This window comes from Gossypium hirsutum, chromosome A05 (genome assembly GCF_007990345.1).
Source record: "Gossypium hirsutum isolate 1008001.06 chromosome A05, Gossypium_hirsutum_v2.1, whole genome shotgun sequence".
Lineage (NCBI taxonomy): Eukaryota > Viridiplantae > Streptophyta > Magnoliopsida > Malvales > Malvaceae > Gossypium > Gossypium hirsutum.
The window spans coordinates 109,992,235-110,017,751 of record NC_053428.1 but is presented as its reverse complement, the minus strand read 5'-3'; the positions used below and the strand labels follow the sequence as shown (position 1 = coordinate 110,017,751).

The 25,517-nt window shown below is 35.7% G+C and overlaps 5 protein-coding genes across 18 annotated transcripts; 2 read left to right on the top strand and 3 right to left on the bottom strand.

Annotated features, from left to right (window-relative positions):
• Positions 1-2,740: 2,740 nt before the first annotated feature.
• On the top strand, positions 2,741-8,810 carry LOC107904318 (probable phospholipid-transporting ATPase 4). 2 transcript variants are annotated; one of them, XM_016830653.2, is made up of 11 exons: positions 2,741-3,113; positions 3,532-5,336; positions 5,421-5,531; positions 5,640-5,916; positions 5,998-6,086; positions 6,196-6,268; positions 6,355-6,564; positions 6,666-6,791; positions 6,976-7,074; positions 7,167-7,358; positions 7,445-8,810. In XM_016830653.2, the coding sequence occupies exons 2-11, from the start codon at positions 3,607-3,609 to the stop codon at positions 8,078-8,080; spliced, it is 3,543 nt and encodes a 1,180-aa protein (XP_016686142.2). In that variant the 5' UTR covers positions 2,741-3,113; positions 3,532-3,606; the 3' UTR covers positions 8,081-8,810. The 2 variants fall into 2 exon arrangements, with proteins under 2 accessions (XP_016686142.2, XP_016686141.2); XM_016830652.2 differs by having other exon boundaries at positions 3,502-5,336.
• Positions 8,672-9,559, bottom strand: LOC107904319 (uncharacterized). Its single transcript, XM_016830654.2, has one exon. It carries the CDS (start codon positions 9,240-9,242, stop codon positions 8,880-8,882), a length of 363 nt encoding a protein of 120 aa, XP_016686143.1. The 5' UTR covers positions 9,243-9,559; the 3' UTR covers positions 8,672-8,879.
• Positions 9,560-11,464: 1,905 nt separating this feature from the next.
• LOC107904320 (uncharacterized methyltransferase C3H7.11) lies at positions 11,465-23,164 on the top strand. 13 transcript variants are annotated; one of them, XM_041114595.1, is made up of 12 exons: positions 11,465-11,777; positions 11,995-12,084; positions 12,231-12,335; positions 12,643-12,750; positions 12,920-12,991; positions 13,062-13,112; positions 13,436-13,498; positions 13,599-13,723; positions 14,303-16,302; positions 21,881-21,988; positions 22,154-22,329; positions 22,769-23,164. In XM_041114595.1, exons 1-9 carry the CDS (start codon positions 11,577-11,579, stop codon positions 14,337-14,339), a joined length of 852 nt encoding a protein of 283 aa, XP_040970529.1. In that variant the 5' UTR covers positions 11,465-11,576; the 3' UTR covers positions 14,340-16,302; positions 21,881-21,988; positions 22,154-22,329; positions 22,769-23,164. The 13 variants fall into 13 exon arrangements, with proteins under 13 accessions (XP_040970529.1, XP_040970530.1, XP_040970531.1 ...); XM_041114592.1 differs by having other exon boundaries at positions 11,492-11,777; positions 13,066-13,112; positions 13,390-13,498; XM_041114596.1 differs by having other exon boundaries at positions 21,881-22,329.
• LOC107902489 (U-box domain-containing protein 34-like) lies at positions 15,418-17,367 on the bottom strand. Its single transcript, XM_041112064.1, has 3 exons — positions 17,317-17,367; positions 16,794-17,222; positions 15,418-16,224 (listed from the first exon to the last, which is right to left on the bottom strand). Exons 1-3 carry the CDS (start codon positions 17,365-17,367, stop codon positions 15,418-15,420), a joined length of 1,287 nt encoding a protein of 428 aa, XP_040967998.1.
• LOC121228999 (U-box domain-containing protein 51-like) lies at positions 21,864-24,563 on the bottom strand. Its single transcript, XM_041112063.1, has 5 exons — positions 24,419-24,563; positions 23,730-23,827; positions 23,470-23,591; positions 22,716-22,943; positions 21,864-22,212 (listed from the first exon to the last, which is right to left on the bottom strand). Exons 1-5 carry the CDS (start codon positions 24,561-24,563, stop codon positions 21,864-21,866), a joined length of 942 nt encoding a protein of 313 aa, XP_040967997.1.
• Between the last annotated feature and the right edge of the window lie 954 nt (positions 24,564-25,517).

The following is a 25,517-nucleotide window of genomic DNA, read 5'->3' as shown; positions in this document are numbered from 1 at the left end:
TAATACTCTAGAAATATTAACTCAAGAACAATTAAGCATTCATAATTGAAAATAAATAAACTAAGATTTTCTTGAATAAAACTAGAAATCAAATAATAAAATCCATTCTAGGGTTCTTCTCCCATAGGTATTTAGAAAATTAGTTCATACTTGCAAGAATAAACATCGAAAATACAGTATAACCATTAAAATAAAAGAAACTCATGAAAACTTCCTAGGAAATAAGCTTGGAATCTTGAATCTTGATGAACTACTTAGAAATTAGCTTCAATGGTGTTCTTTTGGGTAACTTCTGTGCTAAACTAAGACGGCTTGTTCCTCTTTTCTTTTTTTTATCATTTATATCTTCTTAAAGTGCCAAAAAATCTGAAAATCAAAATTTCCTATTTTTAGCGTACATGGTCTGCGAAATCGACATGCCTTGGGCACACACCCGTGTGGCTCACACGATCTTGTGGTCTGGCCGTGTGAAACTCTGTTTCCTATGTGCAGCTTCCAAATTGCTCCAATGTTTTGATTTTCACTCTTATTGCTCCCAAGTGCTCTATTAAGATTCAAAACATGAATTTAAAGGATTATGAGTATATAATTCATAGTTAACATCATGCAAAGATGCATTAAGAATGAGACTAAAGTATGTTACTTTTAACACTAGAATGAGACTAAAGTATGTTACTTTTAACACTTATCATTTGGCATCATTAAATCTGGTCATATTTAGCTACCTTCAGGTTTTAGATGATGAAAATGTAGAGAGAATGATAGTAGTTCACTGCAAATGTGGAAATCATGTAGCTAAATTATATGCGTAGTTGAACAATGACGAGGACATGAATGTGGTTGTTGAAAATCCTTGTTCGTATAGTCAACCTCTGAATATTTCCTGGTGGTTAAACCTTTGATGGAGACCAAACTATGTTACCAATTGTTAGGCCCAAAAATATCGAGAGGAAGGTGAATTGGTATTTTAAATTTTTTTGCAAACTTTTCTAAATGATAATGAAATGGAAAAAAAGCTTGGAAAATTGATTTATAGTAGTTTGACCCTACTTGCCTACCTCCACTACCTTGATATACCACAACCAAAGATTTACCAATTTACAATACTTGAATTATTACCTTTTAAGGAGAAGATATCCTTATATTTTTCATAAGGTGGAGATATAGCCTCCCCCCTTATTTTAATGGCTTAGTTAGAATCATTTCTAATTTTTTTTGGCTTAAATAAAACCCTCATAATTTACAATTAGTGAAATGAAATTGAGTAAACAAAGAGACTTCCCTAAAATTATTTATTTGGACAATTGGAGCAAGATCTTATTTTTGGGGATTCCAGAATAAAAGACGTAATTAAATTTCTTTTTTAAAATATAACAAGAACTTGGGTTATTGCTGATAAATTTTTTATTACATTTAAATGATTTATTATGTTTATTTTTTTTAAAAAAAATGTGTTTGGGGATTAAATTGATAAAATTTGTAAATGCAAATGATTAAGTTTGTTGAATTATTTAAAATTAGAACCAAATTGATAGAATGTGTAAGTGTCGAGGACTAAATGTGTTATTACACCAATTAAAAAGAGGTTGTGCCACAATTTTTGTTAACAATTTAACAAAGGATGACCAAAACAAAACCAATTAGAAACGTTGTGATAAAATTGAAAGATTTTATAATTTGATAACCAAAATAAAAATATGCTAATAGTTGAGTGACTATTTGTGTAGTTTACCTATTTATATAGTTGTAAAATATTAATTTACAACTACATCATATTTGATTACGTCTTATGTTGCGTAACGATTAAATGTTATTGTATAAAGTCAATTTTAACCATAAATTTGGTTGCAAAAAACGTAACAATATTATTATGGTTAAATTTTATCTTGCAATAAAATTTGGTCATTATCCTTAAAGATACATAAAATTTTAAAATTTATATGTTTTAAAAATATTATGAAAATTTAACTCTTTAAAATAAAAAAAATGAAAAAAGAATTGAAAATTTAATGTTCTCTAAACTGGATTGGAGTGGCCAATTGGACTAGTTGGACTAGAAATTGGGTGGAGTACCAGTCTGGTGAGAGATAAAAAAAAAATCAGTTGATCTACAAACCAATACAAATTGGTTGAATTGATTTTTTTGTTAATTGGTAAAAGTAATTATCTGGCTTGGAAGCAACATGTCTTATTAATTTCTTAGTTTTCCTGCAACAAACAGAAAATAAACATATTAAGTTAACAAATTTTGACGAAAACTACCTATGACTGTAATGTTCGGACTAGGATTTTTAAATTAAAAAAGAAGAAGAAGATAGATTGAATTTTTAACTTTTAAAAGGCTAATGCTTAATTTGAATGGGTGATACGTTTACTTTCGGTAAGGTTAAAAACATGTGAGATGCGAAGTAAAAGATTGCACCTCCTAAATTTCAAATCCTATAAAAGTGTAGGGACTAATAATAAATTATGGGGGGAGTTGATAGTCAAAAAGTCCTAAATCTTTGGAGATTAAATATAGAGGTAAACAAAGTAGGATTATAAGGTCTAATTATAAGAGTAATTTTGTTTTCCATAAATAGATGAACGAAGAAAATCTTTTGTTATTATTATTACAAGGGATGTGACACGTAGGATGAAAATAGGCCCCACAAAAAAAACAACGTTAGAAAAGATAGGTTCTGTTTTGGCTGATTCCATTTTTATATAAAAACGAAAAATGAAGATTGAGTGCCATGGCCATGCCACCCTTCTCTTTTCTCTCCTTCTCTTGCAAAACCTGACCCATCAACACATTATGCTTTCTCTTCTGATTTTCATAAAATAAAAACCAAGAAACCTTAAAATTTTCATTATACACAAAAAAAATATAATAATAAAAAAGAACAGAGATTTATAAATATTACGTATAGAAGTGAAGGGGCGAAGGAGACCCCGGGAAATCTTGTTATTGGATTCGAAGAAACAGAGGGAGGGGGAAGCCTTAAACCCTGGCTTTTCTATCTCTCTGTTTCTCTTTTTATCTCTACACGTTCTTCTTTAATCCAAATTAACCATTAGAGATATTGCCTACTTCATTTGGTATTGAAGATGAACCAGCCTCTAGATTCCAGGTAACTTTTCATTTCGAGTATTTGGGTTATTTTCTTTTGGGTCAAGTATCAATGATGTGTTGTGCATTTGTTGAAATTTCAAAGTTTCAGCTCAGCATTGTCTCCTTTGTCCATTACACCCTTATTTTAATGATCTTAGCTTAAAAGAAATGTTGGGTACGTGTGTTTTTTGTTTCTTGCCTTTCTGCTATCAAATTATATATATATGTGTGTGTGCGTATGCATGCATGCATGGATATATATATTATGTTGGATTCTGGGAACCGCTGCATGGGGTGTTCTCTCTTACCTTGGAATTTCTTTTGGGTCAAATTTGTAGCTTTCACCAATGTTGATTTGTTGTAAGCTTCATTTTGTAAATATGAATCATTTGGTATTTGGAAATCAGGAACTAAAGCAACAAAGCTGCGTGTTATAGGTGACTGAGTGGTAGATTTTGGAGCTTGTCTTTGTTTGATAGTAAATAAATAAAGAAAAGCTTGATTCTGAGAAGATGGCACGGGGTAGGATAAGAGCAAAGCTCCGCAAGAGCCATCTTTATTCGTTTTGTCTATTTCGAAGTTCAGGGAGCGGGGGACAGTCTATAGGAGGGCCCGGATTCTCAAGAACTGTATATTGCAATGAACCTCAAGTGCTCAACCAAAAACCTTATCGATCAAATAGCATATCCACAACCAAATATAATTTTTTTTCTTTCTTACCAAAAGCTCTGTATGAACAATTCCATCGAGTAGCCAATTTGTACTTCCTTGGATGTGCAATTGCTTCACTTACACCCCTTTCGCCATTTTCTCCTGTGAGCATGATTGCACCTTTGGTCTTCGTCGTAGGGCTAAGCATGGCGAAGGAAGGTTTGGAGGATTGGCGAAGGTTTATGCAAGATAGGGAGGTTAATAGTCGGAAAGTTCATGTTCATAATGAGGAAGGCGGCTTCGGTAAAAAGACATGGGAAGACGTTCGAGTTGGAGATGTGGTGAAAGTGGAGAAGGATCAGTTCTTTCCTGCAGATTTGCTACAGTTATCATCAAATTACGAGGATGGAATTTGCTATGTGGAGACCATGAATTTAGATGGTGAGACCAACTTGAAGGCAAAGAAAGCTTTGGAGGCAACCTTGGGTTTGGATGAGGATGATAATTTCAACAACTTCAAAGGAATAATTAAATGTGAAGATCCCAACCCTAGCCTTTACACCTTTGTTGGTAACCTTGAATATGAAGGTAAAGTTTATGCTATTGACCCTACCCAAATTCTCCTTAGAGATTCAAAACTCCGAAATACAGAGTTTGTGTACGGGGTTGTGATCTTCACTGGCCATGATAGCAAAGTCATGCAGAACTCCACCAGGTCTCCTTCCAAGAGGAGCAGAGTAGAAAAGAAAATGGATTATATAATTTATGTTCTTTTCAGTGTCCTTCTGGTGATATCATTGATCAGCTCTTTTGGCTTTGCTGTGGAAATTAAGTACAGCATGCCAGTGTGGTGGTTTATGCGACCCCAGGATGCAGATGAATACTATAGTCCCAAAAAGCCTGTAATATCAGGGCTTAGCCATATGGTGACTGCTCTCATGCTTTATGGATATTTAATACCTATTTCTCTTTATGTTTCGATTGAGGTGGTGAAGGTTTTGCAAGCAACCTTTATTAATCAAGACATACAAATGTATGATGAGGACACTGGGATTCCTGCTCAAGCACGGACATCTAATTTAAATGAGGAACTGGGCCAAGTAGACACCATCCTTTCAGATAAAACAGGCACTTTGACCTGCAATCAGATGGATTTTCTCAAATGTTCCATTGCTGGTATTCCATATGGTGTGTCCCCTAGTGAAGTTGAACTTGCTGCTGCAGAACAGATGGCTAATGACCAGGAGGATCAAGGTGAACTTAAGACCCTTGTCGCTTCCAAGAAAGAAAACGCTCATAAGTCTCCCATAAAAGGGTTTAATTTTGAGGACAACCGACTCATGAATGGGAACTGGTTGAAAGAGCCTACTGCAGAACGCATTATGTTATTTTGCCGAATATTAGCAGTTTGTCACACTGCTATCCCTGAGCTGAATGAAGAGACCGGCAATTATACATATGAAGCAGAGTCGCCTGATGAAGGATCCTTTCTTGTTGCTGCCAGAGAATTGGGTTTTGAGTTTTTCCAAAGAACTCAATCAAGTGTGTTTGTTCGTGAAAAGTATACGGCTTCAGGAAAACCAATTGAAAGGTGGGGATGGCAATGCATATTGCTTGTTCTTTTTAGAATCTTTTTTTATTTGAGCATCTTAATGGTCCTTTAGGAATTTTGTAGGGAATACAAAATTTTGAATGTGTTGGAATTTACAAGCAAAAGAAAGCGGATGACTGTTATTGTAAGGGATGAAGAAGGGCAAATTCTTCTCCTGTGTAAAGGTGCTGACAGGTTAGTCTCTATGTTGTCCTTTGACCTCATCATCAGGGAATTCACATGGTAGCCTACACGAATGTGTTCCTTCAATGGTATGATGGCTTGTTCCTCTTTTTGGCACAGCATTATTTTCGATCGGTTGGCAAAGGATGGAAAATTGTATCTGGAAGATACCACTAGGCATTTGAATGAGTATGGAGAAGCTGGATTGCGTACATTGGCACTGGCTTATAGAAAGCTCGAGGAGTCTGAGTATACTGCTTGGAACAATGAATTTCAGAAAGCAAAAACATCTATTGGGGCTGATAGAGATGCAAATCTTGAAAATGCTGCAGAGATGATGGAGAGGGATTTGTTTCTCGTTGGTGCTACTGCCGTGGAGGACAAACTGCAGAAGGGGGTATGTGTTATTACCCTTGTTTGGTTTCTCTAACACACTTGTCGCTTGGTGTATTTCATTTTCAACCTGGTATCATTTCAGGTGCCCCAATGTATCGATAAACTAGCACAAGCCGGTTTGAAGCTCTGGGTTTTGACAGGGGATAAGATGGAAACTGCTATAAATATAGGGTTTGTCTCCTGCCATTTCTCTCGTTATTTTCATCCACTAATGGTAACCTGAAAGGTGTAAAGATGTTCCATGATAGCTATTTAGTGAAATTTTCTCTTTGTGATGCAGGTTTGCTTGCAGTCTGCTAAGACAAGGCATGAAGCAAATCTGTATTACAGAAAGTGGTTCAGAGGACAAACAGGTATGTATTTCTCTTGACAGGAAATTTTCTTTTGGAAATTGATTTCATTAGATGTTAGACTTTGTTGCCCTTTTGTTACTCATCAGGAAGTCAAGGAGGACATATTGAAGCAGATCACCAATGGTTTAGAAATGATCAAACAAGAAAATGATCCACATGCTGCCTTTGCATTAATCATTGACGGAAAGACTCTTGCATATGCCTTGGAAGATGATATGAAACTTAAATTCTTAGGCTTGGCGGTTGAATGTGCATCTGTAATATGCTGTCGTGTGTCTCCAAAGCAGAAGGCACTAGTAAGAATTTTCTATGTTTCTAATGGATTAAATCGGGTGATATTCCTGAAAGTGAAGATCTTATTGTCTATTCTCGGTGATTTTTTTTTCCTTGGCACCAGGTAACAAGATTAGTAAAACAAGGAACTGGGAAAACCACCTTAGCAATTGGTGATGGTGCAAATGATGTTGGAATGATTCAAGAGGCTGATATTGGAGTTGGTATCAGTGGTGTGGAAGGTATGCAGGTTGGTAACATCTTCTTACATCCTCATCAACTGCCAATAAATGTTTTGCTCTCAAATATGTTTGATGTTTGTAACAATTATTATCAAATTGTAGGCTTTTGCTATTCTATCTTGACATGATGCTTCTTAAGACTGGTTAATTTTTCATGTTAGTGAAATTTACCAAACTTTTTCCCGTTTTCAGGCTGTAATGGCCAGTGACTTCTCTGTTTCCCAGTTTCGTTTCTTGGAAAGACTTCTTGTTGTCCATGGACATTGGTGTTACAAGAGGATCGCACAGATGGTAATAACGAGGAATTGTCTGTTTCATTTTCTTGTTTTTTAAATGCTTGGCCCTCCTCTAATTCTGTACCAGTTGGGGTATTTTGGATTCAGATTTGCTATTTCTTCTACAAGAATATAGCGTTTGGCCTCACCCTCTTCTACTTCGAGGCATTTACAGGCTTTTCTGGACAATCAGTTTACGATGACTGGTACATGTTGTTGTTCAATGTTGTTCTTACCTCACTACCAGTAATGTCACTAGGAGTTTTTGAGCAAGATGTTTCTTCTGAGGTCTGCTTAGAGGTTAGTTTTGTAAAAGGCTTCTTTCATTAGCAATTCATCCATGTTAGAGTTGAGACTTGACTTAAAAGATATTGCATGTCTTGCAGTTTCCTGCAGTATATCAGCAAGGACCTAGGAATTTGTTTTTCGACTGGTACAGAATACTCGGGTGGATGGGAAATGGTCTATTGTGCTCTTTAATCATTTTCTTCATCAATATTATCATCCTGTACGACCAAGCTTTCCGTGCTGAAGGCCAGACCGCCGATTTGGCTGTCTTGGGTACAACAATGTTCACTTGCATCGTTTGGTCTCTCAATTGCCAGATTGCCCTCACAATGAGTCACTTCACATGGATCCAGCACGTCACAATATGGGGTAGCATTGCTGCTTGGTATATATTTCTCTTAATTTATGGCGCGGTATCTCCTAGAATATCTGGCAATGCCTACCAAATCCTAGTGGAAGCCCTTGCTCCCGCACCCATCTACTGGCAGACCACCCTCTTAGCCACAATCGCTTGTACCCTCCCTTACATGGCTCATATAGCTTACCAAAGATGTTTCGAGCCAGAGGATCATCATATCATCCAAGAGATCAAGTACTACAGGAAAGATGTTGAGGATCAACACATGTGGACTAGAGAACGGTCCAAGGCACGACAGAAAACTAAGATCGGGTTCACCGCACGTGTGGACGCAAAGATCAGGCAAGTCCGAGCCAAGTTGAATAAAAAACAATAGCCTTTTTTGAAGATTTTTTAGGGCCTCACCTAACATTTTTAACATTGAGCCACAATTATTTTCTTGATCTCTTTAGATTACACAAGACCCATTGATTATACAAAGGCCTCTGGGTGCTGGGGGCAATTGTATTGTATTGTATTGTATTGTGTTGTCTGTACACTACTCGACACACACATAACAAGAGTTGGTAGCCGGTGAAAATAGTCTATATCTTCATCTTTGTTACAAGTTGCCTTATCTCGGCTTGCCTGTGTAAGTCTGAAAAGATGTACAATCTTGCAAATGCTGTTGATGTAAGAAGGAAAAAAAAAAAGAGGATTTGAAGCAAGTCATCTTCCTTGTTTTCATCTAGTACACACTTGTTTTGATGTTGGCTTCTTGTATCTCTGAATTTTATTATTTTATACATATTTTTATATATTAAATTCATTGGAGTATTGTTTTTGATAGATCTGTACCATTCTTATTATCAGTAACTATGCTAGATGACCTGATCTTGATCAGAATAATCTGTTTAAGGCAATCTAAAGCCTCAGTAACTATGCCATGGGTCTTTAGTCTCCCCCAACTTGAGAAACTCAACCAAGAAACATTAATTTCCAAATTTCATAGATGTGGTTTTGGCTTAGGTACCAGACAAGTAATAAATTTTCTTTTTATAGCTATATATAGGATTCTGGAATTTTGATGTTGAAGAATTTTTGGACATCCCAAATCCCAAAGTTCACATAGGAAAAGACAGAGAGAGAAGAGACAAGAGAAACAAAAGTAGAGAGTAGGCAAGGATGAGATGGGATCACCTCCAACCATAGACAGCCTGGGTGTAAGTGTCCTTGATCCACCTGAAACTCTTCCTCAAAGAACCTTTCATCTTGCCTTCAACAGCATAAACCTTGTAGCTAGCAACCCTTTTCTTCCTCTGCAACTCAGGGTCATTAAAGCTCCAGGTTTTGGAAGAAGACTCAAAGGAGCTTTTGCTTTTCTTCATCTTAATCTCTTTGCCAAGCTGATTTGGTTGAACAGAATTAGCATAATTAGCACTGTAACACCTCAAGTCCTGCATGTTGCTAGGCCCTCCTCCTTTACCTCCATAGTAACTCTCCATCTGCATCCCCCCATCCCTGGATGATTTGGATCTAAAATTGAAACCCTCCATCATCAAAACTAAACCAAGATTGCAAGGATGAAGATGGGAAGATGTGGCGGTGGTGGAGGAGAAAATAAATATCCTTGCCTTTACTTTACTTGCCTTCTTTTTATTTATTTGTGAAGTTGTTGAAAACAGATGGTGATGGCCTTGGTATAATGGTATTAGTTTAGTATTATTAATTCAAGTGGGACTCCTCCAACTGTTGTCACTAGTTTAGCATGCATTGCATGGGGCAGCTAATGTTGAATGGGAATGGCCATTGATGCCCAACTTCCATGTGTTGTGCTTCATGTTTGACTAGGTCAACGAATTTGGAATTGAGAGATTGTCCAAAATTTACATCATTTTTAACTGTTCTTCATGTACTCTTCTTTCTCTTGGGGACTGCATAGCTGCCCTGGGTCCGATCTGTTCATAATTTATCAATTATTCGCAAGTTCTCTTTTTTTTTCTTTTATAAAGGTTTTAAAATAAAATTTAAATTAACTAATATTATTTTTTAAAAATAATTATAGAAAAATATTTCACATTATTTTTCGGGTTTTTTAGACTTAACAAGTAGATTGAGGATTTGACAAGCATATTATAAAATATAGTAATATATATATAATATTTATAACACACTTTTAGAATCTAAAAAACTCGATAATATATTAAATAATTACCTTTAAATATTTTACTATTTTTTAAGACTCTAAAATAGATAAATGACATTAATAAATAATTAATTTAATTAAAGAATATTAGGTGCAATAGTTAATTAAATTAAATTTTCCAAAAAAGAAAAAATGGAACTAGACATGAGAGATGCTAAGAATAAATAAGGATGGGGATTTGAAGTTGTTAAGTTGAGGTTTTGCCTAAAACAACATGACTGAAATCATTGTTTTTAGAATTAGAATGGATTAATTGATTGGGTGGAGAATCGAGTAGAATATCAATTTAAATAAAGGATTAGATCTAAAAATTGATTGAATTAATAATTAAATAAATTAAATTAATTTTTTTTATTTTTAATAATATATTTAATTGAATAAAAAAAGTAATCAAATAAAAACAAATAATTAAACTAATTTGATTACGGATTTAAATTTTAAAAATCTAGGTTGAAATATTATCTTGTTAATGGTAATAATCAGATCAAGAACATCAAGATAAAAATAAGTGAAAGTGTTGGTTTTCCAAGTGGGGTTTAGGGTTCTAATTCGGGGTTCAAGGTAAATAAATTATTAAAATGTCATTACATTATTGAAAGAGATTATGGATGATGTGATGGAATGGTCCATAAAATAATTTCTCCACGTCGTGGGTGTCTCATAATCTAGTTATATATAATGCACTTTACAAATATAAAAAAGTGATATAAATACCTTCTAAATTTAAAAAAATGATATATATACTTAAAAATGTAATAACTTAGAAGATTTGATTTTGTAATCTTAAAGGATTGGGTCAATCCGTTAAGAATTTCAATTGTAGATAGACTTTAATCTTAATTGCTGATGTAATCCAACCTATACCATTGCATTTATGAGAGCTCAACTATAAAGAAATACATTTCCCCTAATTTGCAATCACTCAGTGGTAATCTTTTATAGTAATTTAATAGCATGTTATTGCCTTCTTGTGATTGTTCTGTTCTTTTTTCTTTTTCTTTTTTTGTCTTTGAGTTGTTTTCATTTTATTTTTAACACCTTAAAGAATTTCTATTAAGAACTTAGAGGTTAAGCTCTTGGTATGGGTTGTAAAGTCAAGTTTTTTGGTCAGTTTTTGAGTTAGAGTCACCATGGTGAGCCATGGTAAGAGTGAGCTGGATGGTCCGTGTCTGTGAGTTAATTGAGTTTTGGTTTAAAGAATAAAGGAGAGAAGAGTGATTCTATAATCAGCTTTTATTCTCTGAACTTTTGATTCAATTTTAAATTATCATGTTGAAATTTTTGGAATAAAATAGTTTTTTAAACATAATTTTTTTAAAATTTATTTTAATAATTTTTTAAAAGTTAAAATATGTTTATAGTCCTTATACTTTCAAAAATTAAGAATTTAGTGCTCTAAATTCAGATCCAACTATTAAATTTAGGTTAATTACGGCATCTTTTTTTAATTAGTAATGAATATTTTTTATTATTTCAAAATGCCATGACAAAAAATTCAAAAAAAATAAATAGTGTTAATAGTTATACCTTAATTTTAGAATATAAAAGATAGGGACTAAAATTTTAAAATACAGGGACTAAATTCTTAATTTTTAAAATGTTTAGCTCAAAATAATTTTTTATTTGATAGAAAGGAAAATAAAAAGCACAAAATCAGCAAAGTGCAGAACCGGGGATAACGCTGAAAATGACAGTTGTACCACTGGCAATAGCAGTTGATCTCAGGTACCGTCGTTGGCGCCATCAATTTTCTCTGTTCATCAGCCATGACCCATGGTTTCGTCCGATGGTCATTCAAGCTGCTGGCAAATACCCGAATTTGGCTGAGTACTACCAGAAAAACGCCACCAAGTTTTGGGACAATTTCTATAAGCGCCATAAAAACAAGGTCTTTGCTTCTTCTTTCTTTCCTTAAAAAGAATAACTGTAAAGCTAACACTTTTATGTTTTGGGTATGTTCAGAAAACCCTTTTCTGAATTTCTGTTTTGATATAACATTTCTGGGAAAATTTACCAAGTGAAGCTTTTGTTCTTTCTGATTGTTTCGTTTCAAAAGGATAAATTATATTACATGGATTCTGAGTTTGACTATTTTGTCGTATTAGTTCTTCAAAGATAGACATTACTTGGAGAAGGACTGGGGGCAATACTTTTCTGATGATGCTAATTCCGCTAATGTCAAGGTTCTTTTAGAGGTACACTTTATGCTTCATCGATTCTAAAGCAATGTATATTACCTGTTAGTCCAATTTTAATAAGGTTTCTCATTTGTTTTCCATGGTGCTTAATTTTAAGCTTAGTTACTAATCTATGTACTTGATTGACCATTTTCTTCTGGCAGGTTGGTTGTGGAGCTGGCAATACAATCTTTCCACTTATTGCAGCATATCCCGAACTTTATGTGCAAGCTTGTGATATCTCACCTCATCCAGTCGCGCTTGTTAAGGTTTACAACCTTTTCTAACCATGAATATTTGGCATTTGGGACATAATTTCTATTTTCTTTATTTAAAAAGTTCAAATACCTGTTTGTGCCAATCCATCATTAAACATTTCCGGCTTAGTACACTAAACTTGCATATAGCTTGCATGTATGCTTAATAATGTTCATAGAACATTATTAATCACTGTAATTGTTAAGTTTACAATAGTGCTTAACATGTGAAGGGGAAGAGGTGTGTGTTGTTGCTTAGATGGTAAGTAAGAGTTGCTTATATGATTAGGCAGGACTAACTTTTACTGTTGAAATTCAGTCACATGCGGAGTTCAAAGAAGATCGGGTGAATGCATTTCTATGTGATGTTACAGTTGACAATCTTCTTGAAAAGATTAATCCGTCTTCAGTTGATGTAATTACCTTGGTAAGAGTACTGGAAATCCCCAATTCTGAGGTTCTGATCCTGCATCTAGTTACCATTAATGATTTGTAGAACTAATTGCCTGCTAATTTTTACTGGTTATTTCAAGGGAAATGTTCATGTTTTCATTTATAAAGGACAACATCTATATGATAACTAACATGTTAAGCAGATTTTCATGCTTTCTGCAGTTTCTCCACATAAAATGCCTTCGATATTGCAGAATATTAAAAGAGTACTAAAGGTATATCTAAGATGTTACTTTTGAGATGGTCTGGATATATTCTTCAATCTAAATGATATTTTGCCTGCAGCCAGATGGTTATGTTCTCTTGCGAGATTACGCCATTGGAGATTTTGCACAAGTAAGTTGTGCTTCAATAATGTGCTCCACTTCAGTCTCATTTCTTCTGTTCCCACCTTGTGTGCCAGTGATATGTTTCTTCTGGTTTGCATCAATAGTGGCCTTTTTTAGTTGAATAAATCCTTCTTTTTTCCAAGTTACAGTACATTTTATAGAGGAAATGATCACATCTCAATCTGTTGTCCCCTGTTTTGCTTGGTTGGAACCTTGATTTTGTTCTGGGCTATACTTAGTCTTTTGACTCCTTTTCCTAAATTCAAAAAACTGTTTTAATTCAGTTGGCATGCGCCTTTCTTCTTTTGTTGCATGCTTTCAACTTATAAGGTGAAGCTAGGAAACAAGAATCAGATGATAAGTGAGGGCTTTTATGTACGCGGTGATGGAACTGTAAGTATGTTGTACGGCACAGATTATGGTTTTTCTTTTTTCACATGAAAAATGCATCTTATTGCCTGATTTGCTATGTTTGTTAATCTCTTCTCTCTAGTGTTCATTTTACTTTTCTGAGGACTTCTTGTCAACCTTATTTTTCCAAGCTGGCTTCAACACTGTAGATATCAGCACATACTGCAAGCAAATCAAGAATAGTCATAAGAATATAACTATGGATAGGTATGTTTAGTAGTTGATTATTGCTTAAAACTTAAAAGTTATCCATTCTTGTTATCTATAATAATTTTCTAAGGCATAAGTATGTAATTGATGGCGACTGTTGCATTCATATTATTGCTTTTCCCTGGATGTTCCCTAGTCTTCAGAAAGTATACGTCTGCATGTGCTCACCAGCACCTGTGAACTTACCAATATGTTGCTAATGCCTTGAATCAGATCTGAAACTCTCATATCATGAACATTATAATGTGTGCTACCATTCTTCTTCTGTGGACTTTCTGCTCTTATTCTTTGTAGACTGTTTACTTGATTGAATGAATATTGTTGGTAAGACAGCAGAGAAGATGTCCTGATTTAGTAAAAGAAAATGACTTGACAGGAAAAGATGAAACAAAATGCATGTGAGAGTTGAGAATAAACTACTTTGGTTTTTGAATGAAATTTCTCATCGCGAGATCTGTTGGAACTTGCTAGTTGCTATACACTAAAGGAGGAAAACCAGTTCTATTTCTTTTTCTCTGCTGTTCTTTTTGCTTTCCTTTCATTTTCTTCAATTCTAATGGTTATATTAATCTCCAGGCGCTGGGTACGAGCTGTTTTTAACAATTTGGAGTGATATTCCAGGGTTAGCCGGGATTATGTAACCCAGATGATGGTACTGTGATTCATATATTGAGTGTTCATTTATCAGCCAAAGCCAGGTTTGGGTGTTTTTGTGGCTGGGTTTCATAGTCCCAATATATATTTTTTGCTAAAATCCATGGAAGGAAAACGTCAACTTTTATCAAATTAGTTGTGGCAGTCTGGCAGACAGGATCCCGCTCACTGTTGATATTCAACTTACATTAAGAAATTATTCTTTTCTCTTATTAAAAAAGAAGGATCCTCCTTGTTGGCCGCTATTTAAGACATCAGTAGATGCAGATGGTTGGCCTTTCTGTTCCCAGTAAGCCTCCTGTCATGCTACTGGAAATTTTAGGTTCTGGATGTGATGCAGACTTTGCAAAATGGACCGGTTGGTTGACCAATATATTAATAAAGTTTTTTGCATTTAATACATTAATTTGAATGATTTAAGAAAAAAGTATTAATTACACTTTTGGTCATAAGTTTCACATTAATTAGTGCCGCTGTGTACTAATTAACATTTTGCAATTACTTTTTATGGAGATCAACCATTAAAGAAACTGTAACTCGGTACATTTTAAAAGTCATCAATTTGTTCAAACAATCTGCAGGAACTAATTATATAGGTTTATAATCAAAAGATATCGTCTTCAAGCCTCCAAGGTGGATTTTCCATGTTAGCAAGAATGAGAAATATAAGTATAAGTATTAATCCATAGGAAAAATTTCAGGGTGATCTCTAGAATTACTCCTGGTCAACAGGCGCTGCAATGACTTTATCTTCTATGACGAAAATGACTTGGCTCTTCTCAACTGCTGGGGAGGTCCGGTACAAGTTACAAACGACCAACAGCTTGCTTCACCAGGCTTCCTGTTTGACTTTCCAGCAACGCCCCTGTTGGATGGAAGGATGTTGGACTTCCACACTCTGGTTATCGATACTAACCTTTGCCATCCGCTTCTTTCAGTGATCTACGTTTGAATGCAATTTCTACATTAGGGTTGTTTGTCCTTTTATCTTGATTATGCATAATGTAAAATAGACTAGTGACAGTAATCTTCATGCATTAACTAACCTGATTTTCTTGTGATCTAATCTCTGGAACTGAAATATGAAGAGGTGCGTTAGAAGCAACTTTCTCACTGTTGTTGGCTTCGTGTTGAATCTCACTGTTGTTCGCTATATGTTGAAGTTTGATATTCCTAAGGCTATTCAGCTCTGGTAACACAACTGAATCAAGGTCTGGCCTATCTCTTTTCCTTAGCTCACAGCACTGTAAAGCGAGTTTTGCTAATGATAAAGCCTCTTCAACGGGCCAGTCTGGTACTGTTGGATCAAGCATTTCCGCAAAGGTTCCTTTTTCTATTGCCTCCTGAATATGGACAGTCAGTCCAACTGGTGGCTTTGACGTTAGCAGCTGTAATAGAACCACACCAAGTGAATATAGATCTGATTTTACACCTAGCATTCCTGTTTGCTGATACTCTGGATCAATGTAACAAAATGTTCCCCGAGCTGCTGTTAAGCGATATTGAGCAACACCATCTGCAATAGATGCTGGAACCAGTCGGGACAAGCCAACATCACTAATCTTGCTCACATAATTCCGGTCTAAGAGAATGTTTGCAGGCTTGAGGTCACGATGTACCAGTGGCTCTGGCTTTGTTTGATGAAGGAACAGAAGGCCTGTAGCAATCTCAGCCGCTATTCTAAACCTGATTTTCCATGGTATTGAGGGAGTGTTGTCTTTACGAAAGAGCCGATCTTCTAAGCTTCCATTTTCCATGTATTCATAAACCAGACATCCATACTCAGGGCAGGCACCTATGAGCAGAACCAGGTGTGGATGTCTCATGCAGCTTAGAACCTCAACCTACATTACAAATTTATTTAATACAAATGAAAGGGAGGAAGAAGGACAGATAAGTTCTGCCACTATAAACACATGAAGGTAAGACCATACTCTTTATCTCCCCTCTATTTGGCTAGAGAAATTGCTGTGGACATCATATTTGTTGGTTTTCTAGGTGGCAGGGCTTTTAAAGGCTTTTATAAGTCATTGCCATCTTAAATTATAAGACTATGAACAAGTTTAAAAGAAGCTATAAAAGGAACATTTCTATAAATTTAAAATGAAATTAACTCAACATTCTTTGCTATTCTTCACTCATTTCAGATATTATATTCAGCTATCATTATAATGTCAAATGATGCCCGCCTCATTCATTTCTGGCACTTTTTTATTTCTTATTGTGATATATAGAAGCTGTGATTTTAAATATATTGCAATTGACAGATTACCTATAATGCAGCTTTGAGTTTTACTATAAGAGATGATTCAAACTTCTTCACCAAGAAAAGAGATACCCAATGTTTTGGGACACCGTAAAATTCAATGAAGTTTAATTGTTCTTGGGAAACAGGATTAACAAGCATAGTTACCTCTTGTTGGAATTGCTTCTGTCCTTGTGATATATCTGGCCTTAAGATCTTGATGGCTACAGCAGTATGGTCAAGGGTGGCTTTAAAAACCGGCCCATATCCTCCTTCACCAATCTTATGTGCACTCGCGAAGTAATCTGTCGCAGCTTCAATGTCATCAAGGGTGTATTTTCTATAAGCAGCTTTATTGTTAACCAGCTTATCTAGTGCTCTCTGTTTTTCTTCTTCCTCCTGATTGGCTTTCAATTCTGCGAGTTTTCTCTTCCGTGCCTCCATATCTGCTAAACGTTGGGCTGTCTGTGCTGCGTCCATAGCAGCCTTGGTTTTTTCCCTTTCTGCCTCTGCCAAAGCCACTGCTGCCTCCTCAGAAAGCTTGGCTTCCTCTAATTTGCGCTCTTCTGCTTCTTTCCATTCCTGAAGCTTCTTCAGCTGGGAAAAGAAAAGGCCCGGTCAAGAAAACTGGAAGTATGCTGCTAAGTTTTTATTGATAAGATCACATATGATCATAAACATCCAATCTTACCTTATCTTTTGCTACAACAGCTTCTTCGCAAACTGATTTAAACATATCCATGGATCTCTTTAATTCTTTTCGAAGTCGCTTCATCTCAACCTCCAAGCCTCGCTATGTAACCCATGGAAAGGATGAAATATGTCTCAATAATATGGTAACGGACTCACAAAATAAAGAATTGGAAGATATATTTAGGCCATAGGAAGACAGATTCATTTTGGACTGAAGCGCCTCAGAGGCACCAGTCACTGTATTCATGGTAATCAGGCAATCATAGTTTACATATTGTAGGAATATTCTGTAAATATTTTAGGAATATTTTGTAGATATTTTCTTTATTAAAATCCCTTATTTTAAGGGATCATATCTCCTATTTAGTATCTTTCCTAACTTAGAGTTTCCTAAAGTAGTGTCATAGGTTGTATATAAAAACTCTGATTTATGTTCTATTTAGTATCAAATACTCTGATTTCTACATGGTATCAGCTTAGGTTACGATTTCTTTTTCAACCTAGACCATGTCCGAAACTCCTTCTCCTACTTCGGAGATTACTTCAAATCCAGAAAATTTTTTTGGTTCCGATGCTCCATCAGATTCGTCTGGTCTGACTATCACCTGCCATCGATTGAATGGCAACAATTTTCTTGAAGGGTCTTGTGAAGGTAATCTGGTCATAAAAGATCCAGAAGGTAACCTTTCTTCTACTGCATTTTTCTCCTCCCAGTTAACTCCTAATTGGATCCTCGATTCTGGTGCTACGGATCATATGACTGGTAACAAGGCATTGTTTCACAATTTTTTCCATACCTTTGGTAAAGCTGTCAAAACGGCTGATGGTACCTTGTGCAAAATAGAGGGATATGGCACTGTTATTCTCAATGAACAGATTGCACTTAAAAATGTTCTCTTTGTACCAAATCTGGCGTGCAATCTCATCTCTGTTAGTAAATTGTCCACAGACTTGCACTGCTCTGTAATTTTTAATGATCGTGATTGTACTTTGCAGGCACTGAACTCGAAGAAGATGATTGGTAAGGCCAGCTTGCATAATGGTCTCTACATCCTCCCTACCTCTCCTAAAATCGAGATCTCCAAGTCATTTACCGCTTTAGGAAAAGTTGATACTGTTATGTTATGGCACTTTCGTTTAGGCCATCCTAGTTTCCAATACCTTGCAAAATTGTTTCCTGCTCTATTCATTAATAAAAGGCCTAATTCTTTTTCTTGCAAAGTTTGCTCTCTTGCCAAACATACTAAATCATCTTATTTTCCTTCTACATACAAGCCTTCTTACCCTTTTGCTTTGATCCATAGTGATATTTGGGGCCCTTCTCGGGTGAAGAATGCTGATAATTGTAAGTGGTTTATCACTTTTATTGATGATCATAGTAGGATAACTTGGACTTATTTGCTGAAAGATAAATCTGAAACTGCTAGTGTTTTTGTGCAATTTTATAACATGGTTCTCACTCAATTTGGGTCTAAAATCCAGCTCTTTAAATCTGATAATGGCAGTGAATTTTTTGCTAGGTCTTTAGGTGATTTTTTTAAGGAAAATGGCATAGTTCAGATTAGTTCTTGTGTTGGAACCCCACAGCAAAACGGCGTTGCCGAAAGAAAAAATAGGCACCTTCTTAAAGTTACTCGTTCTCTTCTATTTACCACTAATGTTCCTAAATATTTGTGGGGGAAGCCTTATTAACTGCCACATATTTAATCAACCGGATGCCTAGTAAGGTTTTAAAATTTCAAACGCCTCAATCTATATTTTTGCAGCACTTTCCTCATTTTAAGCCTATCTCCTCCATTCTGCCACTTAAAATTTTTGGCTGCACTGTTTTTATCCAAAATATTGCTCCTAATAAGTCCAAGTTAGATCCTAAGTCTTTAAAATGTGTATTGGTTGGGTATTCTTCACTTAAGAAGGGTTATAAATGCTATCATCCTCCTTCTAAACGATTTTTCACCACTATGGATATAACATTTTATGAGCAGGATTCCTATTTCACTCAGGCTGAAATTCAGGGGGAAACATGGAGTGATTTTCAGCCACAACAGGTATCTCCTTCTAATCTTCATTCTCAACCTTCAGAATTGCCATCTTGTTCGCCATTACCTGCAGATCTGTCACCTGTGAATGCTCCCATTGATTCTCCTGTAGTACCTATGACTAATTCACCTACACCCACTTTAAACACTCTTCCTGAAAATACACCTACTCCAATTGACAGTCTTCAAAAAACACCATCACCCAAACAGCTTCGTGTCTACACAAGAAAAAGAAGACATATCCCTGAGACTGTTTTGCAATCTGATTCTTGCCGAGAATTGGATTTGGGTCCAGCTGCCGAAATGGAAGAAGAAATCAGTAAGTCCACTACTCTAGATGACTTTCCTATTGCTATTAGAAAAGGGGTTAGACAGTGCACCAAGCATCCTATTGAAAAATTTACTGGTTATAATTCATTGATGCCGTCTTTTCAAGCATTTACGGCAACTTTGGATAAAGAACAGGTTCCCACAAGCATAGCTGAAGCTCTAAAGGATCCAAAATGGAGAAGGGCTGTTGAAGAGGAAATTTGTGCACTAGAGAAAAATGCTACTTGGACCATTACAGACCTTCCTCAAGGAAAAAAGGCTGTCGGCTGTAAATGGATCTTTGCTGTAAAGTATAACTCCAATGGCAGTATCCAACGATACAAAGCTAGACTAGTGGCCAGAGGTTTCACGCAAACATATGGGATAGACTTCACAGAAACTTTTGCACCTGTGGCAAAGCTTAACACTATTCGAGTACTCCTAAGTTTGGCTGTAAATTGCGATTGGAAATTACACCAACTTGATGTAAAAAACGCATTTCTTAATGGCAAGCTTGAGGAAGAAGTCTATATGCAATTGCCACCTGGCTCAAAGTCTATTGAAGGTAGCAACAAGGTTTGCAAGCTCAACAAGTCTCTATACGGGTTAAAACAATCACCCAGAGCTTGGTTCGAGAGGTTCACTAAAGTCATTCTTCAAAATGGCTACAAGCAGTCCCTTGCCGATCATACGCTTTTCATCAAGGTAACTTCTACAAATAAGAAAGCTATCCTAATTGTGTATGTGGATGACATCATTCTTACTGGAGATGATGAGGAAGAGATTAGCAATTAGAAGAAGTTGTTAAACAGGGAATTCGAAACCAAGGACTTGGGAAAGCTAAGGTATTTCCTAGGAATGGAGGTGGCAAGATCAAAAGAAGGACTTGTGATCAACCAGAGAAAGTATGTACTTGATTTACTCAAAGAAACTGGTTTTCTTGGCTGTAAGCCGGCTGATACACCAATGGAGGCAAACTTGAGATTCAATAAAGAAGATGAGTCCTTAGTAGACAGAGAGAAATTTCAAATGTTAGTTGGGAAACTAATCTACTTATCCTTGACAAGGCCAGATATAGCTTTTCCCGTAAATGTGATAAGTCAACACATGACTAATCCTACTGAAGAGCATATGGCAGCAGCAAATAGAATTCTCAAGTACTTGAAGAAAACTCCAGGACACGGCTTAATGTTTAAGAAGACACAAGACAGAACTGTTAAGATTTTTACAGACTCTAGTTGGGCTGGAGATCTCACTGAAAGAAGATCCACTAGTGGGTACTGCACTTTTGTTTGGGGTAACCTTACAACTTGGAGAAGTAAGAAACAATCTGTTGTTTCAAGAAGTAGTGCTGAAGCTGAATTTAGAGCACTAGCTTTGGGGATATGCGAAGGAATTTGGCTACTTAAATTACTAAAAGAACTTGGCACAAATCAGGAGGATCACTTTGAAGTTTTGTGTGATAATCAATCTGCCATTCAGATTGCCAAGAACCCAGTTCAACATGACCGAACAAAGCATGTTGAAATTGATAGGCATTTTATTGCTGATCAAGTCAACAAAAAGACAGCCACTCTTTCTTACATTCCTTCAGAAGGACAGATTGCAGACATTCTTACCAAGGCTTTGCCAAAACCTGTGTTCAATAAATTCCTATTCAAGCTGGGATTATACAATGTATATTCTCCAGCTTGAGGGGGAGTGTAGGAATATTCTGTAAATATTTTAGGAATATTTTGTAGATATTTTCTTTATTAAAATTCCTTATTTTAAGGGATCATATCTCCTATTTAGTATCTTTCCTAACTTAGAGTTTCCTAAAGTAGTGTCATAGGTTGTATATAAAAACTCTGATTTATGTTCTATTTAGTATCAAATACTCTGATTTCTACACATATTTGTAATGTAACGCTATCTTGAATTTCATCCATTTTAGAGAGAAAAAAGCTCAATAAGCTAAACTAATTGAAGGCTACATATAATAGATGTGCAGGCTTTTAGATTCTGGAGAACTCCTTTGCTGTAAACCTATCCCAGAAGGTCAGCAGCCAATAAAAATATTGTTAGATCTACTAGAAAACAAATCAAACAAGATGGAAATTGGATCTTGTTGCATAATAACTTGAGCCAACAAGTTATTTCAGGAAGTCATTGTATGTTTTGATGTTTGTACAAACATAATTCCTAAATGAATTTATCACAATATACTCACAGGAGTCAGGGAGGCCAAAGAACTGGAATTGTAAGCTGTACTTTCTGAACCGTGACTAGATATATCAGTTGATCCGCAACTTGGTGGCCCTGAAAAATCTGTTCTTTCTGGTATGGAAATTCTATGAAAAGATTCTGGTCTTTTACTTCTCTTTGAAGCTTTAGGTGATGTAACTTGTTTATTTGTCTTCAAATTCTCACATGGTCTTACTTGAAAGGAATCACTGACTCTATCAGAAGTTATTCCACTACTTCTGCCTTTACTGCTTGAAACAGTTCTGTGTGAGCTAGTACGAGTTAGTGAGGACGAGCCATTGAAATGGGAGGATGTGGATCTGCATCAATGCTAGTGGTGTGAGTAAATACTTGTGGAGTTCTAAAACAACAGGCTTAGATCCCAATCCAGGAAATTAAGAAGTGGACTATTAGCAAGATTCTTCATAGAGAAGAAGGTGAGATCATTTCACATTTTTCATCCTAGTTTCTTAGTACTATGATATTAACATTGGTTGATAATTCTAATTTACTTTCGGCAATGATATATGAAATTCATTCCCCCTGGAAATAGGGAAGCCTTAAGTGACATTTTCAGAAATGGAACTTGTTGAGATTCTGTTGCATCTAAACCATGGATGAAAATAATGCAATAAATGTCGCAGGCCTTGCTTACATTTTCTGTCTCAACTCTCAAGGTCTAAGACATCATGGTGATATATTTCAGTAGTTCTAAGGTTGATACTCATATAGTGGGCCTAGGAACTTAGGGAGATGTTAGTTTTGACTTTGCATCAGTTAATTAGTAGCCCACCAAGAAGAAATGCGGTGTATTTCATGTTACCTGCTCCTGCTTATGTCTTCAATCTCCGAGTTATCATATGTACGTGTGGACAGAAGCGCTTTCAGATGCTGTGAATTGTGTGGGTTTGTGCTTTTGCTGTGGTCGGATTTCTGAGACCTGCTTGCTAATCGGGAAGCCTGAACTCTTCCTTTGGATATGACTTGTACTCCACAAGATTCTGGTGCAAGTTTGAGCAAGCTGGTTGGCACATCTGGATTTCTAAGTTTCCTGAAAAGACGATTTCCAGAATGATGTTAGGAAAATGCGAACCACACCCACACCCTTGGACTGCTTGATACCAAACAGTTTTACTAGGAGAAACAATCATGTGCGGGGAATAAATCTGGTACTAGTAATTGCAGAATTGAAAAATTGACTACAATTATCTGCAATGAATTTCTGTTCTTTATTCTGACCTGCAAATAAGAGTTTGTTTTATATTGCTTTTATGTTGCTGAGTTCATACTACCCCATGTCATTTACACAACTTCAAAGAACAAATATCAGTTAGCAAGTCCTACAGACTATCCGTATCTGGTGACCAATAAATCATGCATTAGCAAGTCCTACGGACTCTATCCGTATCTGGTGACCAATAAATCATGCATGCACTTCTAATTCTCATAAATCACACTGGAGCCTTATTGTTCTTCCAAAATAATGGTTCCTATTGAGCCGGTTTCATTTATTTTCTGGAGGAAAATGACATTATTGAATAATATTCTTGAGAGGGAAAGAGAGAGAGGGAGAAGACCTTGTAAGAACATTCCGGCTGGAAGCGCCAACAATGATATTTCCAACATCGTTGTTGTTGATGTAGTCAACCAGAGTACTTGGAACATCAATGCCATGGAGGACCATCTCATGTGATTCAATCTGAAAATGTCCCAGTGTTCATGAAAATCAGCTTCTCCAAAATGGCATATACAATATGGCATTTATATCCACTTGCATCAAACCCGATGACAAGAGAAAAATTTTAGGCTTGAGAGACTAATTTGCTAACGAACTTACCCCTTTTCGAGAGCAGTACCCTCGGCAAGAAAGGAAGTAGAGTTGCATCTCAGCTTCAGACGGCGGCCGACCTTCCATAGGTGTGGCTTCAAACTCCTCTGAAAAAAATCCCAAAAGAACACATATCAAATGCAACAGGGAATAAAAGTAATGTTGTTGCTCATTGCCATCTCCACTAGACAACATAAAATAAATTGAAGAAATGGACCGCAAGTATCAGCACAAAGTTTTTAGATTTCTGAGGAGGACACCACATGCTAAACCATAGTCACCGATGGACAAAAGGGATTGTATATCATGACCATGACGAAAGAGAGGGATACCTACGCGGATGCAAACTCTTGGTATTTTGCATGTCGGTTTATGTTTGTTGTTCGTAACTATCCTAAGGTTCTTTTGAGAATGTAATGTGATTTATTTACGCAATTCTTGTTTGTATAGTATTATTAGTTTTTGTTATGACATGCATTGTATTATATTTTTATTATTTAATAAAATATTTTTATTTCATAATCATTATTAAAATAATTAATATATATAATATTAAAAAAATGAAAGACTTTTAAATTGTACAATACTGAAAAAAATATAAGTACAGTTTTGAGCTAGAATTGCAAGGGTATTGGCCAGCAAATTCTATACAAAAGGGATTGTATATCATGACCATGACGAAAGAGAGGGATACCTACGCGGATGCAAACTCTTGGTTAAAACATGAACGAAGAAGCATTTGGAGCCGGTTTTCAGCAGGTGATCCACTGCCCATTTTGCAGCAAGTTGGCTGTTCCTGTCCTTGTCAACGGCAATGGCTGTATATCCAGAGGTTTCTTCCATTGTCACAGCGAGCCGGAGGAAAGACTGCGTTATGATTAACAATGTAATGCATGAACAAGAATGAAAGAAACAACATATATCATCATTGTTTGGTCTTCTTTTTGTTTTTTCTCTGCTAAATTTGGGTAAGGGTTGCTACCATGTTTACAGGGAACAAAAAAAACAACTTCTTGCCTTCCTAGTTTTGTTTTCTCCATTTTTTCTCTTCTTTTCTAGTTACCAGGTATTCACTGTTGGGGAATTAGTTCTGCTCTTTACTCTTAAATTTCTTGGAAGCTTTGAACCAGAAAGCTGGCTTTTTTTTCCTCATTAATTACATTTAAAACAGTTTTAACCATGCACTGCTTAATAATAATAGTTCTTCCACACGATGCTTCATGGTTTCCATGTTCCAACACCAAACTGAAAATAGAATTAGTTTTCTTTTCATTGTTGAAAAAAATTATTATTATTATTATTTTTGGTATTTTGCATGTCGGTTTATGTTTGTTGTTCGTAACTATCCTAAGGTTCTTTTGAGAATGTAATGTGATTTATTTACGCAATTCTTGTTTGTATAGTATTATTAGTTTTTGATATGACATGCATTGTATTATATTTTTATTATTTAATAAAATATTTTTATTTCATAATCATTATTAAAATAATTAATATATATAATATTAAAAAAATGAAAGACTTTTAAATTGTACAATACTGAAAAAAATATAAGTACAGTTTTGAGCTAGAATTGCAAGGGTATTGGCCAGCAAATTACCATTGGGGCTTTAAAGGATTTTAATAGGAAACATGAGCCTCAAATCATCTTTCTCATGGAAACTAAACAAAAAGGGGGGAAGTTAGAGAGATTGAGAAGAAGCTGTAATTTTGATAATTCCTTTTATGTTGAGCTTGTAGGAAGAGCAGGGGGGCTTGCTTTATGGTGGTGGCAATCCATCAACATCAATGTTGAAA

What these genes read in the sequence shown, in the direction of transcription:
- LOC107904318 (XM_016830653.2), top strand. Translation starts at nt 3,607, where the DNA reads ATGGCACGGGGTAGGATAAGAGCAAAGCTCCGCAAGAGCCATCTTTAT. An exon ending in CTCCAAAGCAGAAGGCACTA is followed by an intron (nt 6,565 to 6,665) that starts GTAAGAATTTTC and finishes CCTTGGCACCAG; the next exon opens with GTAACAAGATTAGTAAAACA. An exon ending in CTTCTGAGGTCTGCTTAGAG is followed by an intron (nt 7,359 to 7,444) that starts GTTAGTTTTGTA and finishes CATGTCTTGCAG; the next exon opens with TTTCCTGCAGTATATCAGCA.
- LOC107904319 (XM_016830654.2), bottom strand. Translation starts at nt 9,242, where the DNA reads ATGATGGAGGGTTTCAATTTTAGATCCAAATCATCCAGGGATGGGGGG.
- LOC107904320 (XM_041114592.1), top strand. Translation starts at nt 11,577, where the DNA reads ATGACAGTTGTACCACTGGCAATAGCAGTTGATCTCAGGTACCGTCGT. An exon ending in ATAAGCGCCATAAAAACAAG is followed by an intron (nt 11,778 to 11,994) that starts GTCTTTGCTTCT and finishes TTGTCGTATTAG; the next exon opens with TTCTTCAAAGATAGACATTA. An exon ending in AAGAATATAACTATGGATAG is followed by an intron (nt 13,724 to 14,302) that starts GTATGTTTAGTA and finishes ATTAATCTCCAG; the next exon opens with GCGCTGGGTACGAGCTGTTT.
- LOC107902489 (XM_041112064.1), bottom strand. Translation starts at nt 17,367, where the DNA reads ATGGATATGTTTAAATCAGTTTGCGAAGAAGCTGTTGTAGCAAAAGAT. An exon ending in CTGTTGTAGCAAAAGATAAG is followed by an intron (nt 17,223 to 17,316) that starts GTAAGATTGGAT and finishes TTCTTTTCCCAG; the next exon opens with CTGAAGAAGCTTCAGGAATG. An exon ending in AGAAGCAATTCCAACAAGAG is followed by an intron (nt 16,225 to 16,793) that starts GTAACTATGCTT and finishes TTTGTAATGTAG; the next exon opens with GTTGAGGTTCTAAGCTGCAT.
- LOC121228999 (XM_041112063.1), bottom strand. Translation starts at nt 24,563, where the DNA reads ATGGAAGAAACCTCTGGATATACAGCCATTGCCGTTGACAAGGACAGG. An exon ending in GGTACTGCTCTCGAAAAGGG is followed by an intron (nt 23,592 to 23,729) that starts GTAAGTTCGTTA and finishes GGACATTTTCAG; the next exon opens with ATTGAATCACATGAGATGGT. An exon ending in AGCCGGAATGTTCTTACAAG is followed by an intron (nt 22,944 to 23,469) that starts GTCTTCTCCCTC and finishes TCGTCTTTTCAG; the next exon opens with GAAACTTAGAAATCCAGATG.